At 34.0% G+C, this 15252-nt stretch overlaps 1 protein-coding gene across 2 annotated transcripts; it reads right to left on the bottom strand.

Annotated features, from left to right (window-relative positions):
- Window positions 1–5992: 5992 nt before the first annotated feature.
- Window positions 5993–14978, bottom strand: LOC112024252 (receptor-like serine/threonine-protein kinase SD1-8). 2 transcript variants are annotated; one of them, XM_024056894.2, is made up of 7 exons: window positions 13551–14977; window positions 13297–13428; window positions 9313–9506; window positions 8800–9010; window positions 7047–7281; window positions 6794–6941; window positions 5993–6472 (listed from the first exon to the last, which is right to left on the bottom strand). In XM_024056894.2, the coding sequence occupies exons 1-7, from the start codon at window positions 14833–14835 to the stop codon at window positions 6164–6166; spliced, it is 2514 nt and encodes an 837-aa protein (XP_023912662.2). In that variant the 5' UTR covers window positions 14836–14977; the 3' UTR covers window positions 5993–6163. The 2 variants fall into 2 exon arrangements, with proteins under 2 accessions (XP_023912662.2, XP_023912663.2); XM_024056895.2 differs by lacking the exons at window positions 8800–9010; window positions 9313–9506 and having other exon boundaries at window positions 13551–14978.
- Window positions 14979–15252: the final 274 nt, after the last annotated feature.

Genomic DNA, 15252 nt, shown 5'->3' with positions numbered 1-15252 from the left:
ATGTAGAGATTTATGATAATATTTAGTTAATAAAGGTTCTATTTAGGTAAAATGACTAAAACAGGCATGCACGAATAAATATTGCGGGGACACCGACTCTATTATTAGCAGTTATAACTTAAAAAAAGTTCAAAGGATTCTCAAAACAAAAAAAAAAAAAAAAAAACTTAAAATAAGTTCAAAGAGTAGGCTAATTACATAAAGAGCAAGATTTAAATACAATATTTAAGTGGTATTCCTTAAGTTTTCATTTTACGATTCTGTAATGTGAATTTTTTTTCATGGAATGAAATCGTATTCTTTTAAATTAAGTAGTCACATAATTAAATCTTAAGAGGAAAATTTAAATAACAACGCACTTAAGGTATTGTTTCTAAATTTTACTTTAACAGAAAAAGTAGAATAGGGTGATGACTGATGCAACAAGCTGTCAACGGTCAATCAATTATCACTTACAATTATAAATTATTATAATTTTCTTTTTGGGGTTTAAAAGTGTAAAGGAATCAAATGATTCAATGGGATGAGGTCTTATACTTCAACTGAAAAACCAAATAGTTTGACAGGGGTGGTGTTGAACTGTTGTTGATGTCCCTGTCCAGAGAGTGGGTTAAGACAAAAGAGAGCAAGCTCAAATTCCAGCTAGCCTCTAATAAGACCTCGGCCGCTAACAGACTATCCTCGACCCTATTCAAAGGACCTTCTAAGTTATAAGTTCTAAATAGCTTCTAACGCTACGTCCATAGGAAAAAAAAAAAAAAAAAAAGTTAGGGCCATACCAAGGGGCGGAGCTAGAAATTTTGGATTGGAGGGGTCAAGTTATGACGTTAATATATTAATTAAGATAAACCTTTACACACATATAAATTAATTTACTAAAAGAATTTATCATCTTCTAAATTTTAATAAGTATACAAAACTCATGTATTTCTTCTATTAAACATGTACAAAAATTTATAATTTTTTACATGGTTTAATTTGTTAAACCTCTTAAATTATATGATTTTAATATAATTTCTTTTTATTTTAAGAGCACTATTGAAATGACTTAAAATTTGAGGAGGCCAACTTTAATTTTTACATGCCACATTTTTTAAAATGTAAATAATATACATACTATAAAATAATTTTTTTAAATTTTGGGGGGCCTTGGCCCTACCCTTGGGTGTGGCTCCGCCACTGGGGCCCATACCTACAAAGACGCATTAAGGGTGCTTTAAAAACTTGTTAAATTTTTCTTTAAAAAATAATAATGCAATTGCAAAGAGTTATAATTTTTAAAAACTCTTTCTGGTCTGTTTGGATCTCATAGATTAAGATTTAGATTTGAATTTGAGGAAGCCTAAATCCAAATCCATTTCTTTTAACTTATCCAAACAACTTCAATTTTTACATATTATATTTTTTAAAATTTTTAAATGTAAATAATATAAATACTATAAAATAATTTTTTAAAATTTTGGGAGTCCACTCTTGAGTGTGGCTACGCCACTGGGGGCCCATACCTAGAAAGACACGTCAAGGGTGCTTTAAAAACTTGTTAAATTTTTCTTTAAAAAATAATAATGCAATTGCAAAGAGTTATAATTTTTAAAAACTCTTTCTAGTCCGTTTGGATCCCATAGATTTAGATTTGGATTTGGATTTGAGGAAGTCTAAATCCAAATCCTTTGTTTGGGTAAGTTAAAAGAAATGGATTTGGATTTGGTCCCAAATCCAATCAGAATTTGATAAGCTTAACTCCATGGATTTCAAATACCCACAGACACGATGGAATTTGAAATTTCTCATGCACTGTGCTGTATTTCTCTCTCAGAGCAAAGCCCTCCTCCGACTGCATCTCTGACGGCGGAGTCAAGATCGGGCCGTTCGATTCGCCAAAACCTCCATCAAAGTCCTTTCTGTTCTGTTCCGGTGAGAAATCAGAGAATCCTCCGCTAGAGATCGGCGGCGGAGACGGAGTCTCTGACACCGTTTGTGTAGAGAACATATCGTCTACGTCGCCGGCGACGAAAGACTGGCTGCAAACACTCTGTTCTCTCCGGACCCAAGGCTATCTCTCAAACTCTCTGTTCTCTCCTGGCCGAAGCTCACAGACCACCAAGGCTCGACCTTGCTCTACCACTTTCCAAGCCTCCATGGCTGTGGCTCAACTTGAGCTCGCCCTCTTCCCTCGGTTCCTCTATCTCAAAATCTCATCTCCTCTCCAAATCCTAAAATTATTTTATTTTATTTTTCTGCTCAAAGATCCCTCATTTTTTTTTTCTTTTCCATGGGTTTGGTATTTGGTTCGAGATTTGAGAAGTGGGTATGATTGTGATGGTGTGGGTCTGAGATTTGAGAAGTTGGTTTGGCCATGGGTTTGGAGTTTGGTGCGTTGGGTTGATTCGGTGGTTACTGGGTTGGGCGGCGGCGGTGGTGAAGTTGAATCGATTGTGTTGGTGTGGGCATGTTATTGTTTTTCCAGCATGGGTATGTGATTATTTCCGATATGGGTATGTGATTGTTTTTTCGATGGGTTTGTGGTGGGTTGTTCAGGGTTGGGCGGCGGCGGCAGCTTTGAGATGTGGGTTTCTTTCTCTTTTTTTTTGGGTAATTTTGGTGGTGACAGAAGAGTGTGGCTAAGTTTTGGTGAATGGTGTTGTGTGGGTTTGCCAGAGAGACACAAAAAGACAGAGGAAATGGAGATGAAAGAGAAGAGAGAGAGAAACCAAAATTTTAATATTATTTTATTAAGAAAAATAATAATTAAAAAAAATATTTTATTGATATTAAATCTAAATTTAAATTTAAATTCAAATTTAGGTATCCAAACAATAAAATTTCAAATGACAAATTTTAAATCTTTCATTGTTTAAAAGGAGCCAAACAAAAAATTTTCAAATCAAGGCATTTCAAATCAATGGATTATAAATTCAAATTCAAATTCAAATGTTGCCAACCAAACACAACCTTCATGATTAATCTCACAATTTTTCTTAGTTTCAAATCAATTGATTTTAAATTTAAATTTAAATTCAAATTCAAATGTTGCCATCCAAACACAACCTTCATGATTGATCTCACAGTTTTTCCCAGTTTATTTAGTTATATAAATATTTCGAGTAATATATGTCAAACTTTTTAAAAAGTCATGGTATGCCACTCACCCATTTTTTATTACTATTCCGGTCATTATTTTTTATTTTTTAATATGTTATGGTGTCAGGTACAACAAGTCACTTAATAAATTTTTATTTTTATTTTTATTTTTAATTGAATCAATGGAAGACAAGCAGGGTTGACTAAATAAAATTTGAGATCTTAGACAACAATTTTAATGTGCATTTTTATATTTAAATATAAATTATATAATACTTAGTTTAATGTTCTATATATATATAATTAAAAAATCATTATTCTTACTTTTTAATAAGACTAATTCATTTAATGGTGATTGAGTTGAATTTCCTCATTCAAGCAAAAAATAAAAGTCAAATCTCTCTTTCTCTCTCTCTCTCTCTCCCTAAATGGAAAAAAATAGGAAATGTTTTCATATTTAATAAAATCTTTGTGTATACAATTTAATAAAAATTAGGGCCTTCCTCATCAAAGTTTATAGGAGCTCGGACTATTTAGTTTAGTATTATTGTTACTTTATTATAGGAGGTGGTATCTCATGTTCTAGTCATGTATGTAACAAAACACTTACAATACAATACTTGGGTCTCAACTTTCCTATTTTTGGGTTTGATTTGTTTATTAAATAAAATTACAAATAACAAATTTGCCACAAACTTAATCATAGATTATTGTTGATGCTCATTTTGGAAGCCCAATAGTAGGAAGAAACCTAACAATATGGACAGAAAAGAGTTAGTGGATTGATATAAAAACCTTTAAACCCGAATGGCAGGCATAATGGATCATAGGCTTATAAAGTAAATAAATGGGCATTGAGGAAAGCAAATGGGCCTAAAGGAGCTCAGAGAAAGAAGTAGTAAACTCATAGGCATTATGTGATGTAGAAAAAGTAAGAATGAGCCACAGCAGGTCGGAAGTAATGAAGTAAGAAAGTAAGGTGTTGATGGAAAGCCCATGAGCCCCAAGGATGAAGGATAGGGTAATTGGGTCAGGGAAGACCAAAAGAGTTAGTAAAAGCTCATGAGAATGCAGAATTAGAAAATGGGCCGAGGATGGTCAAGGAAACCAAATGGGCCGAGGATGCCCAAGGAGAAAGACATAGGCCAAAGGAGCCCACAAGCAATGTAATGGGTCAAGAAAGCCCAAAGTAGCATAAGTATAAATCTAATGACCATATTGGGTCATTGTAACCAATTGAGAGATGAACATGCAACAAGCCTAAAAGAGGCCCAGCAAGCACGGGTCAAATAACACCATGGTAGGAACAGCAGAGTAGTACGGTAGGAATGACAGCAAGATTACGGAAGAAGCAAAGAATGGGCTAAAGAGAGGAAAACCCACAATCAAGCAAGGCCTAGCCCTTGAAAGGAGCAAGCCAATAAAGAATGGAAAATTAGAAAACAGTTCACGCCATAAAAGGTCAAGGATGAGCGGCAGAATGCACAAATGAAGGATAAAAATGCCACAGTGAACAAGCAAACAAAACAGTCTGGTCGGAAAGGACACCTTAATCTAGACAAAAGTAGTTAAAGACTAAAATGGTAAAAACCAGTCACGGCAGACAATATATAAAGGGTCCTTGCCATGCACAGCAACATCACCGCAACAGTGATAACCTCTAAGAGAGAATCACAACACCACTCGAACTTAAATTAGGGCAAAAATTCTTGTTTTTGTTTATTTATTTATTTTTCACATGATATTTGATTCGGTTTGAATATGTTTAGGTTAATTAATTGTGTCTAATTATTTTCCATGTTTGTTTGAATCTTTTGTCATGTTTGGTTTATTTTATAATCTTTCCTTATGTGTGTGATTTAATTGTAATCTTTTACTTTTTAGTATATGTTTGATTGTGTTTTATTTGTTTACTTTTATATTGTGATGTGACCTTTAATATGTTGTGTGTGTTATTTCCTTAAGTGCATGATGTATGTTTATGTTAAGGATTACGGCTCTCTTAATAAACTTTTTAATTAAATATGGCCTGGCAACACCTAACAAAGGTCAACCCATAAGCTAGGTGGTCTTGGGTGCCTAACACCTTCCCAAGCTGTATTCAAATTCCAGACCCATAATCTAGTATGCAGACCCATGCATGCATGTAAGTGATTGGCCTAAAAGGCCCAATATGGTTCCTAAACCTAATTTAGGTGAAGACTCATTTTTCTCTGCCACGGTCCACTTGGTTGAGGCATACTCTCTTGCACCCACAATAGCCAGTTGTGATTCATTGTTATCCATATGTAGATGGGAAAAGTAACTGACTACATTTGTTTGCAAATTTCTTTTGAGGAAGAAATGGTTGAATCCTGGATTCTCAAATGAAGGCATGAACTTGTGAAGTCAATCATTTAGTCCATCTTGGACTACCTGAGGCATAGCAGTTTTGTCCTTTCAAGAGCTTTAACTGTAGAGCTCCCTGCAAGACTAATCTGTGAGGAATTTTATAGAGATAGTGACAGCTAAATAGTTATGAACTGGTTGAGTTCAATAAGGAGAGGAAGATGCAAGAAAGGGGGAGACAAAGAGTCTAAGACATTAAAGAAGTTACATGGGAATTTGAAAATAGTGGAAATAAAGAGTCATGGGTGTTATGGAAGCTGAAGTAGAAATTTGTGGTTACTAATGTGGCTCAATAGAAGCGTAGCAACAATAAATGTTATGTTTCAGCATTTAGATATATATAAAAGATTGGTTGATTAATTATTTTTATTCCAAAAAATGGCATCTACTTGGGCCTTGGCCTTTTTTTGGGTGTAAACTTTCAGTAGTGGCCCTAAGGCCCTCCCTTATATCAATCCATGAATATACTTATGCAATTATGCTAAAAATAGAAGAAGGGGAGGTATCTAATGAAAGCAAGAGAAACAACAAGAAGAGGAAGCTTTTAATGTAGGACTTGACAAACATCAACCTGGCAATGAGCCAATGATAATGGTAAATTTTGGTTTCTCAAGTTCAATAATATTATTGTTTTTTTAAAACATGCTTAGGTAACAAGATAAACAATTGAGGTATGATCACCAAGTCTACGTTGTCACCGAGCTTCCAAAATTGAGACTGTCACATCATTTATAGAACAAATTTCTGGCTTTCTCTTAGATGTACCCAAGTCCTCCATACCTCTGGCAAATGAAAACGCTGGTTTTTTTGGTGAAGGTAGAAGTGCAGGTTCCTTGTTGAACATTAAGATCACATCTGATATCGTAGGCCTATCAACTGCATTTTCTTGGACACAAAGGAGTGCTATGTTTATGTAACTCAAAACGACATTCACAGGAGGAACATCTCCAAGGATTGGATCCATCAACTCCAACGACCTATTGCTTCTCCACAAATCCCATGCCTGAAGAAAATTTAGCATCAAAATTAAAGGCAAGTGCCATTTATGATGCTCTTAGCATAGTATACATCACAAATAAGAAGAATTGCAAACTGAATTAAAGGAGCAAAAATCGTGTTGGGTAAACCATCGAAAGTAGCAACATAAGTTTAGAGGAACTCAGTTTGACAATGGATATATAACTTTTAAATCAACATTACTGACAAGATAATCCTTTGAAAAGTCAAGAGATGGTATAATACACACACACACAAACTCAAATGGTCAAACCCAAACACATTTTCTAAACTTTAGTTAACTTAAAAGTAAGGGTCCATTACTCACATAGCCAATAAGATTGATAGAGTCGCTCTGATAGAAACCAGTATTCTTCTTACCACTCAAGATCTCTAACAATAATACTCCAAAACTAAAGACGTCAGATTTAATTGAGAAAAGGCCTTCCATGGCATATTCTGGGGACATATAGCCACTGTATTTCATTGTAAAACAAACTGTTTAGTAACTTCATTGTGAATACTTTGTATTAATTACTGAAATTTGCTATAGAACATACATACTAATGAGTTATACTTACTAAGTCCCCACTATTCGGTTGGTTGCTTGTGACCCATTCCCACACAAAATTCTTGCCATTCCAAAATCTGATATTTTAGGATTCATGTCTTTATCCAGCAAGATGTTGCTGGCCTTCAAATCTCTATGAATGATTTGTAACCTAGAATATTGATGGAGGTAAAGAAGCCCTTGAACAATCCCTTCAATGATGTGAGTTCGGGTTGCCCAATCTATTATCCCATGTCTAATTGGATCTGTCTCAATACCACATACAAATAGTAAGATAGAAGATGAGAAAGAATTTGCTGGCATTATGTCATTACAAGAGATATCCCGCGCAATGCGTAGACTACTTTACAATTTTATTTGAAATCATTGTTATATATATTAATACCTAAATATAATACTTATTTTGTTGTATAATATTTATATTTGTCAACAATATTGTTGAATACTTTGAAACTTGATTTTCTTAACTTATTTTATTTTTTAAAAAAATGTATAACACTATAAACTATAACATATTATAATATTTACCGTTAAAAGTAGATTTTATTTTTTTAACTGATTAAATGATTTTGAAATCTATAAATAAGAATTTAAAGCATTAAATACTTTTATATCCTAAAATTACATATATTGAAGTAACCTCCCAAACAGTACTTCCTCAACCACTCTATTCTCACAACCAAATATGGAGACCTTAATTACAAACACCCAATTCATTATCTCAAGGAAATTAAGGAAATCATTTGTAAATATCAATATAAAGAGAACGTGATTAAACAAAGGGAAATTAACTAAAAACACATCCATTTATCAAAATTTAATTGCCTTTAGTTGGGCTTCCATATCTTTTTTTTTTTAAAGCAAAAAATTCTTTGAAATTATAATCGATTTTTATTTTTATCACTAAAACTCATACCACACAAAATAGTAGTAAAAAAAACCCTACAAATTATGAGCTCTAGCACACAAAAAATAGCTAACTTCATAAAGAATTAATTATAATGTAACTTTTTCTTTAGTTCTAAAATAATATACATTTATGACTTTCCCAAACTAAAATCCCAAACACTCAAAGATTCAAAGTGAATCACAACCTTCACAAAATCCACAACGTCCGACTTCAACATCAAACTCGTAAGCTACCATTACTGAATAAAAAATGCAAGCCATCTTCCTTGGTCATAGCCTGCTTATATAGGTTAGGATCAAATGGTATTACAATATTAGAGTTATGTAGGTGTTGTTGAAAGGCTAAAGGTAAATGACATCGGTTTTTGTTTGTGTATATTTGAGATGGGATGACATAAATGGCTATATGCATGTGTATATAAAGGAGTAGAAGTGAAAAGGGTGAATGGAAATACAAAGAGGTTTTGTGTGTGTGTGTGTGTGTGTGAGAGAGAGAGAGAGTGAGGAAAAGTCATGAAACATTGAACCAAATGAAATAAATAATAGTCTTAAAACATTGAATAAAAAATGTAATAAAAAGTAGTTTTGAAACATTGAACCACTGGAAATAAAGAGTTCATACTTTTAAATTTATTCTTATCTCTAATGTGGCTTAAGAATATTTTAATTCTTTTCATAGAGTGCACCACATGGTAGAACCTGATACTCTCCCGCATGAAGTCTCTGCTTATATATATATATATATATATTGATTGATGTGTATGATGCCTTAGTCACACCCAGATTTTAAACAATGAACAAGCATAATTTAAGGATGACTTTGAAAGTAATTAAGATTGTGCTAAAGTACATACCGAAAAGGAAATAATCTAAGCTTTTATTGGGCAAATACTCATAGATCAAAATCTTTTCATCTCTTTCAATGCAACAGCCAAGCAGTTTCACAAGATTCTTGTGTTGGAGTTTGGCTATAAGCATTGCCTCATTTTTCAGCTCTTCCCATCCTTGTCCAGATTTTCTTGAAAGTCTTTTTATAGCTACTAAATGTCCATTCAGCAAGGATCCCTAAAAATAATTATTTTAACTTAGTTTTCATTAAACCTTGGGAAGAGTCCACATAAAAAAAATTATTATAGGTTGGATCCTAGTGTAGAGGTATTAGGCTTACGATATAATTGGGCCTCGCCCATGTATACCTAATACCTCTAACACCTAGAATCAGCAAAAAAAACACCTCTAACACCTAGAACCAGTTTCATGCAAGTATTGGGACTTCAATATTTGTGTTAAAGGTTAGATTGTGGAATATTATATATTACTTCATAATTTCTCTTCTAAGATCAATGTGGTTAGTTATTGAAACTTACTTTGTAAACAGGACCAAAACCACCCTCTCCAAGTTTATTTGAGATGCTGAAGTTATTAGTAGCAGTAGATACGCTAGAAAAACTGAAGAGTGGAAGCTCCATTTCCTTATTTCTACCTTTCCCAGTGCTCTTTTTGTTCATTAGTCCTCGTTGTGTAATCCTGTTGCTAAAATCAAACGATATCAAGTCGTCCCCTGCTTGATCAAGAAGATAGTTTTGATTAGTCCAAGTAGTGTGGTCCTGTTTCTAAAATCAAATTATAACTAGTCCTCCCCTTCTTGATCATTAAGATTGTTTCTCGAATCCATTAAGATTGTTTCTCGAATCTAATCCTAAAATGAGCCATACAAGCCGTCATGGCTCAACTAAAAACTGAGTTCTATCACATGGCTGCAGAGGAATATATATGCATATAATTTCAAAAGCATTTAATTGTTTTGTTGAAATACTTGTAGAATACTTAAGTAGGCAGTAGGAAGTCAATCTTAGTTTTATTTCATTCAACACTCTATTTGTTTTGGTAATAATATTTTATAGAAAATGAGTCATTTTTCAAAAAGTATTTTTTTTTATATAAAATTATATCATTTTCTTATGTTTGGTAGCAACCTTGCTTAAGTTGAAAAAAAATCTCCAAACTTCCCTTATTTAGCTTGCTGTGAGATAGATATGTTTTTCAAAAAATTAGTGGAAAATAATCTCTAAAATTAAGTCATACTTTTTTTGTTGACCAAAGATAATCTTTCATTGACTTTTTTTTTTATTACTTTTTTTTTTTTTTTTTTTGCTACTAAACACTGGAAAACTATTTTTACACTAAGATTCCATCGAAAGAAATAGAGCATATGCGAAATTTGTAATTTTTCTAATTTCTAAACATGGGATGTACTAATGGTACATTAAAGACATGGGATGTACTAATTCCCAAGGTCTTATTTTGGGTCTTATTTAGTTTAGTTATTTTTTTGAGAAACAAACATACACACACACATAAGAGACAGGAAAATGGGTAGTTTAGTTATTAGGTTAGGCTTAGTAGTAAAAGCTCAAGGAACAAGTTTTATAAGAGTTTTAAAAAGTCTAGGCGCCCTTTTGGATTGAGGGGAGAATGAGTGGGAGTGGAGGGAAGTAGAGTACAGTTAACTGAAAATAGGCTAATTTTGGGCCAAATCTACTTTACTCTACTCCCCCTTAATCGAAACGGACCATAAGTTTATTAGGAATTTGTATTATTCTTCTATCTAAAGAGATGTAATGCTTTTATTTGAAAAATAAATAAATAACTATTTTCAGAGAAGCTATGGAGCTTGTCTAATGTTTGTTGTGTGATACAACCTTCTCTAAACGTGTGATGTTGAGGACACTCTAGATTTGATACTTAGAGGAGGTTTAGGTGTAATGGATAGAAAATTTTTTTTCCTTGATTCTTCGCCATTAATCTTCCACTTTTAAAACCCTAAAATCCAAAAACTTCCAAACCCTAAAGCACCCATCCCTCTAATAACCCTGAACAACCTTGTAACTATTCACAACATAGAAGCAACAACCCAAATCTTGGGTTTTCTCCATTATTTCAATCCTAAATCATGTTATTCATTTCCTCCATTGGAAACCTATCATTCTTATTATTTTCCAACCTTTTCCCCACCAAATCCTAACCTTAATTCCTAATAATCCAAGTTGCCAAAGAGTTGCGAGATTTGACCAAGATTTCAAAATCCAATGTTGCCTTGTTTCCTATTATCCTATGTCAATTCTAGTATCAGAGCGGGTTACCCCGCTATATTTTCATTTAGTGGTGGATTTTACATGCCGTTAATGATGCATTGGAAAGAGTTATAGATGTGTCTTATTATATATTCTAAAATAGTACCAATAGCAGAAGCATAAAATAGAGAGTAATACAAAAAAATGAGAGTCACATAGTTCAGCCTGATGTTCACTGATGAACCCCTTAAGGGTTACATCTTTAATATAAGAGTGATGTATAAATTATGTGTTACAATGAATCCAACATGAATTTATATCTATATATATATATATAGTTAATATACATACACTAACTATAGTTAATAGACTTGTTGTACAAGTAGAAAACTTGGCTAAAGAAAAGGTTCTTGAAGATAGACTTAAACAAAGATTTTATGATGAGATGGTTAGTTTTCATCAAGGTAATCTAACAAGAAAATTGCTCAATTTAAGTGTGGGTTAAGATATGAAATTGAGGGAATGGTTTTTACTTGGAAATATTCTTCCCCCCAAGAAGTGTTTTTTTTTTTTTTTTTTCTCCTAAAAAAACTAATTGCTAAACACACACATACTTTAATTACACACTCTCACCAAGCTTAAACACATTACTTAACCCAAAGTACCATTACAAAAAGGTCTAACTCTTATAATATACAACTATTATGTGGGAAACAATGATAAATGTTTTACGATGAGTAGTAAGATCAAGGAAATGCTAAACAGGATCAAATGCCTACGAAGCACGAAAATAAGTTGAAACAACAAGCTGGTAGGTAAAAAAAAAAAAAAAATTGGTGTAAAAAAGTCTTCTGAATTGCTTGACAAAGAGAAAACAGGATAAAGGCAATGAACCAAAAACTACCATTTTGTTGTAGCAACAGAAGCTACCAAAACAACAACTGACCAGTTAAGAGAAACTCCTCAATTTTTGACTAATTTGTCCTAGAATTACAATAACTTCTCTTTGCAATACTTATTGAAGTCCTTATGTCCTATGCATGAGTACTCCACTGATTTTAACAATGGTACAAGTTGTCTAGTGAGCAACATTGGAGATACTGAATTGACGGTGCATGCTTGCATATGAACAAAAGGAGCTTCACATTAATCACAATCAAAGGAAATATGATTGAGGACCAATGTATTCATAAAGTGCCATTCTTTCAAGGATTGGAATTGCAGAAATTAGTCTCAACTACCCCTTCTTAATAAGGTCAAAGTTGAAATAAAGGAAGATCTCGTAATGAAAGTCAAGGTTGGCAATGGGCCGAACCTACCCATTTTTACCTTGGCCTATGGGCTTTGCGGGTGATTAACTAGTCAAGAAGCCGAGTCAAGCCAGGCTAGAGAGAAAAACCCCAGGCCATGGGCAATGCTCAGTAGGCCTTTAGCCGGCTTGTAGGTGGGCCAGATTTAATGGGCTACCCTGGGATTTTAATGGGCCTTTATTGGGATTTTAAGAGGCGCCTTATAAAATTTAATAAAAAATATATTTATATTATATGTCACAATACACAAATGGTCAAATTGAACTACTAAAGATGCTGAAAAAATAATTAATTAACTTTTCTTGATTTGAATAAGTACATTGATGTTTTCATTAATTTTGATTAGGGTGAGAATTGTTGCATCACTACAAAATGTGTAAATCCCAACTAGGTTAGCACCTATACACTTGTCTATCATTTGCAATTCTCAACCCATCTGTAAAAATCAATTAACTTTGTGTGAAAGGATTAAATATAACTTACTACATAAATTTAACTACTAATTGTTATCTTAAGGTGGTGGACTGTCTAGTATCCATTCTAGCCTCTCTAACTTTAGTTAGTATGAGATGATCATTTTTATGAGTTATGAAGCTTCAAGCTAGAGTGGCTTTGGTCCAAGAAGGTCTACAGGCTGACAAAGAAAAGGAATTAGCAAAGAAGGGGAAATTTCAACCTTGGCTTCCAAAAATCAACATGTCCAAGTAGTTTCACAAATTTTCATCAAATAAACACAATTGCTAAGTACTACAAATGTCAAATTTGAACAAAATCCTGGTCTAGTGGCACAGTTTGAATAGCGTAATTCTATCAAAAACCTGGTCTAGTGAGTATGACTCCCCCAAAAAAAAAAAAAAAATTGTTATACATCACAGCTTTTGTTGTTCAACATCTTATTAGCTGCTCTGTACGTTTCTAGAAGTTATATTAAAGAATCTCGGAAAAATAATTTGCGTATTATAATTACCTCTGAAGTTTGACCTTTTGCAAATGCAGTAGGGAATCGAGAGTACCCCAAAAACCACGGCAATGGCAACCACAACAATCACTATCACCTTCATCTTCATCTTTTGCTTGTCTTTCTCCTCTTTATAATTGTCTTTGCAGAAGAAAAGCAAAAATAATTTAGTAATGCATTAAAACAGATGGTAACAAAGATTATGGCTTCAATGGCATGTCAAAATATGAATTAAAGAGCAACGGAGACTATAGGCCCATTACCTATCTCTGGAAGAGACATTCGAATATACACAGCCTGATCGTTATCTGCAATCTGTCTAATATCATTTAGATTCCCAAACCAGTTGGCGCAGCCACTGCCTCCATTTTTAATCTCTGAGTTTGCATAAGCCATACAGGAACAGTTGTTCAAACATTTGACGTCGCATTCCTTTAAACTCATACTTCCGTTCACCCAAGAAATCTCGCTATCTGGCATTTTGAGTCCAGCAAATTTAAAAAACCCAGTTTTGTTATCAAGCTGGCAGCTCAATTGCGTACTGCGTACACATTCATTAGGAAAGGTGCTCGGGTTCCATCTTTCTGCTGGACTTTGCATGAATCCGCGTACACATTCACAGAGAAGATCATCACCACCACTACCAATACAATTTGCATAGGGACCGCATAGATTATAAGCGTCACATTTGTCTTTTGGCAAATTAAAGGACATGCCCCATTCTTTTTTTTCTTCAACCCACATGTAGCGCTCAAACTGTGATTGGTTCAAAACTGATCTTGTGATTATTACAGAACTTTGAGTCATGCCGAATTTGAAGTATACCTCGTCCTCGTTGGAGACAAAAGTGAAGCTGTAATCCCGGGTGGCCTGTAGCTCTGGCATGCCACTGAAAAAAAGGCCATTCCATGGGCCGGACCGGAAGAACTTCTCCGAGCCTTTCTTCATGACGAATTCAGGGTAATTATGAAGTTCAATCCCCCAACTCAGATCTCCAGGTGAGGGGTCATCTGAACTCTTCCATGCGGATAGCTGCCGATTTAGACCAGTCCTTAGGTCCCATCCAAGCTTCATCCCTGGCAGCCAGGTATCAGAAGGATAGTCAAAGCTTTGCCACAAATAGTTTTCTGGGTTTTCTTCTATCTTGTCTCTTAATACTAGATTTCCTGAATCTAATAGCTCTACTATTGGATATTGAGCCTCTTTTGTTGAATTCGCCAACCAAGCAACAGTCGTATTCTGGCTGAGAAGAACAAGACTACCTGAACTGTTCACCATCAACACGCCAGACGAGTCTCTGATTGGGTTGAGCCGGTTTGCTACCCAAACAACCGTTGTAACTGAGATATTGTTGTACCAAATTCCCAAGTAACGGTTACTGGAAATACCTGGACTGAAGAACCCCAGGACAAAGCCTCCATCTTTAGAGACTAGGGTTTTGCCTTCACTGAGGGATTGGGATTGAGTCATTATGTCAGTAGCATCCAAATATACAAAGAAGAAAAGAAGCAAACTGGAATTCAAAAACACAAAGGAAAAATTGTCCATTGCTTGGTGTTGTGAGAGCTCTTAGCCGACACGCTAAAGTTAAGCCCATTAAACTGAGCAAAGACTAGGACATGGAAGGTCATAACTGACTCAAAAAAGTCGTTGTTTTCTCGAGTCATTGGCTAGGACTTCAACTTTTTAAAAGTAGATGTATATATCCAACTGCAAGAAAATATGAACAGAGTATAATATACTAAAAAATTCCTGAAACTTTTTAAAAGTAGTTGTATATATCCAACCAAAGACTAGGACATGGAAGGTCATAAACTGACTCAAAAAAGTCGTTGTTTTCTCGAGTCATTGGCTAGGACTTCAACTTTTTAAAAGTAGATGTATATATCCAACTGCAAGAAAATATGAACAGAGTATAATATACTAAAAAATTCCTGAAACTTTTTAAAAGTAGTTGTATATCTT

The sequence above is a fragment of the Quercus suber genome, unplaced genomic scaffold (genome assembly GCF_002906115.3).
Source record: "Quercus suber isolate HL8 unplaced genomic scaffold, Cork oak 2.0 scaffold_9, whole genome shotgun sequence".
Taxonomy (NCBI): Eukaryota; Viridiplantae; Streptophyta; class Magnoliopsida; order Fagales; family Fagaceae; genus Quercus; species Quercus suber.
This window is presented reverse-complemented; position numbering and strand designations above follow the sequence as displayed.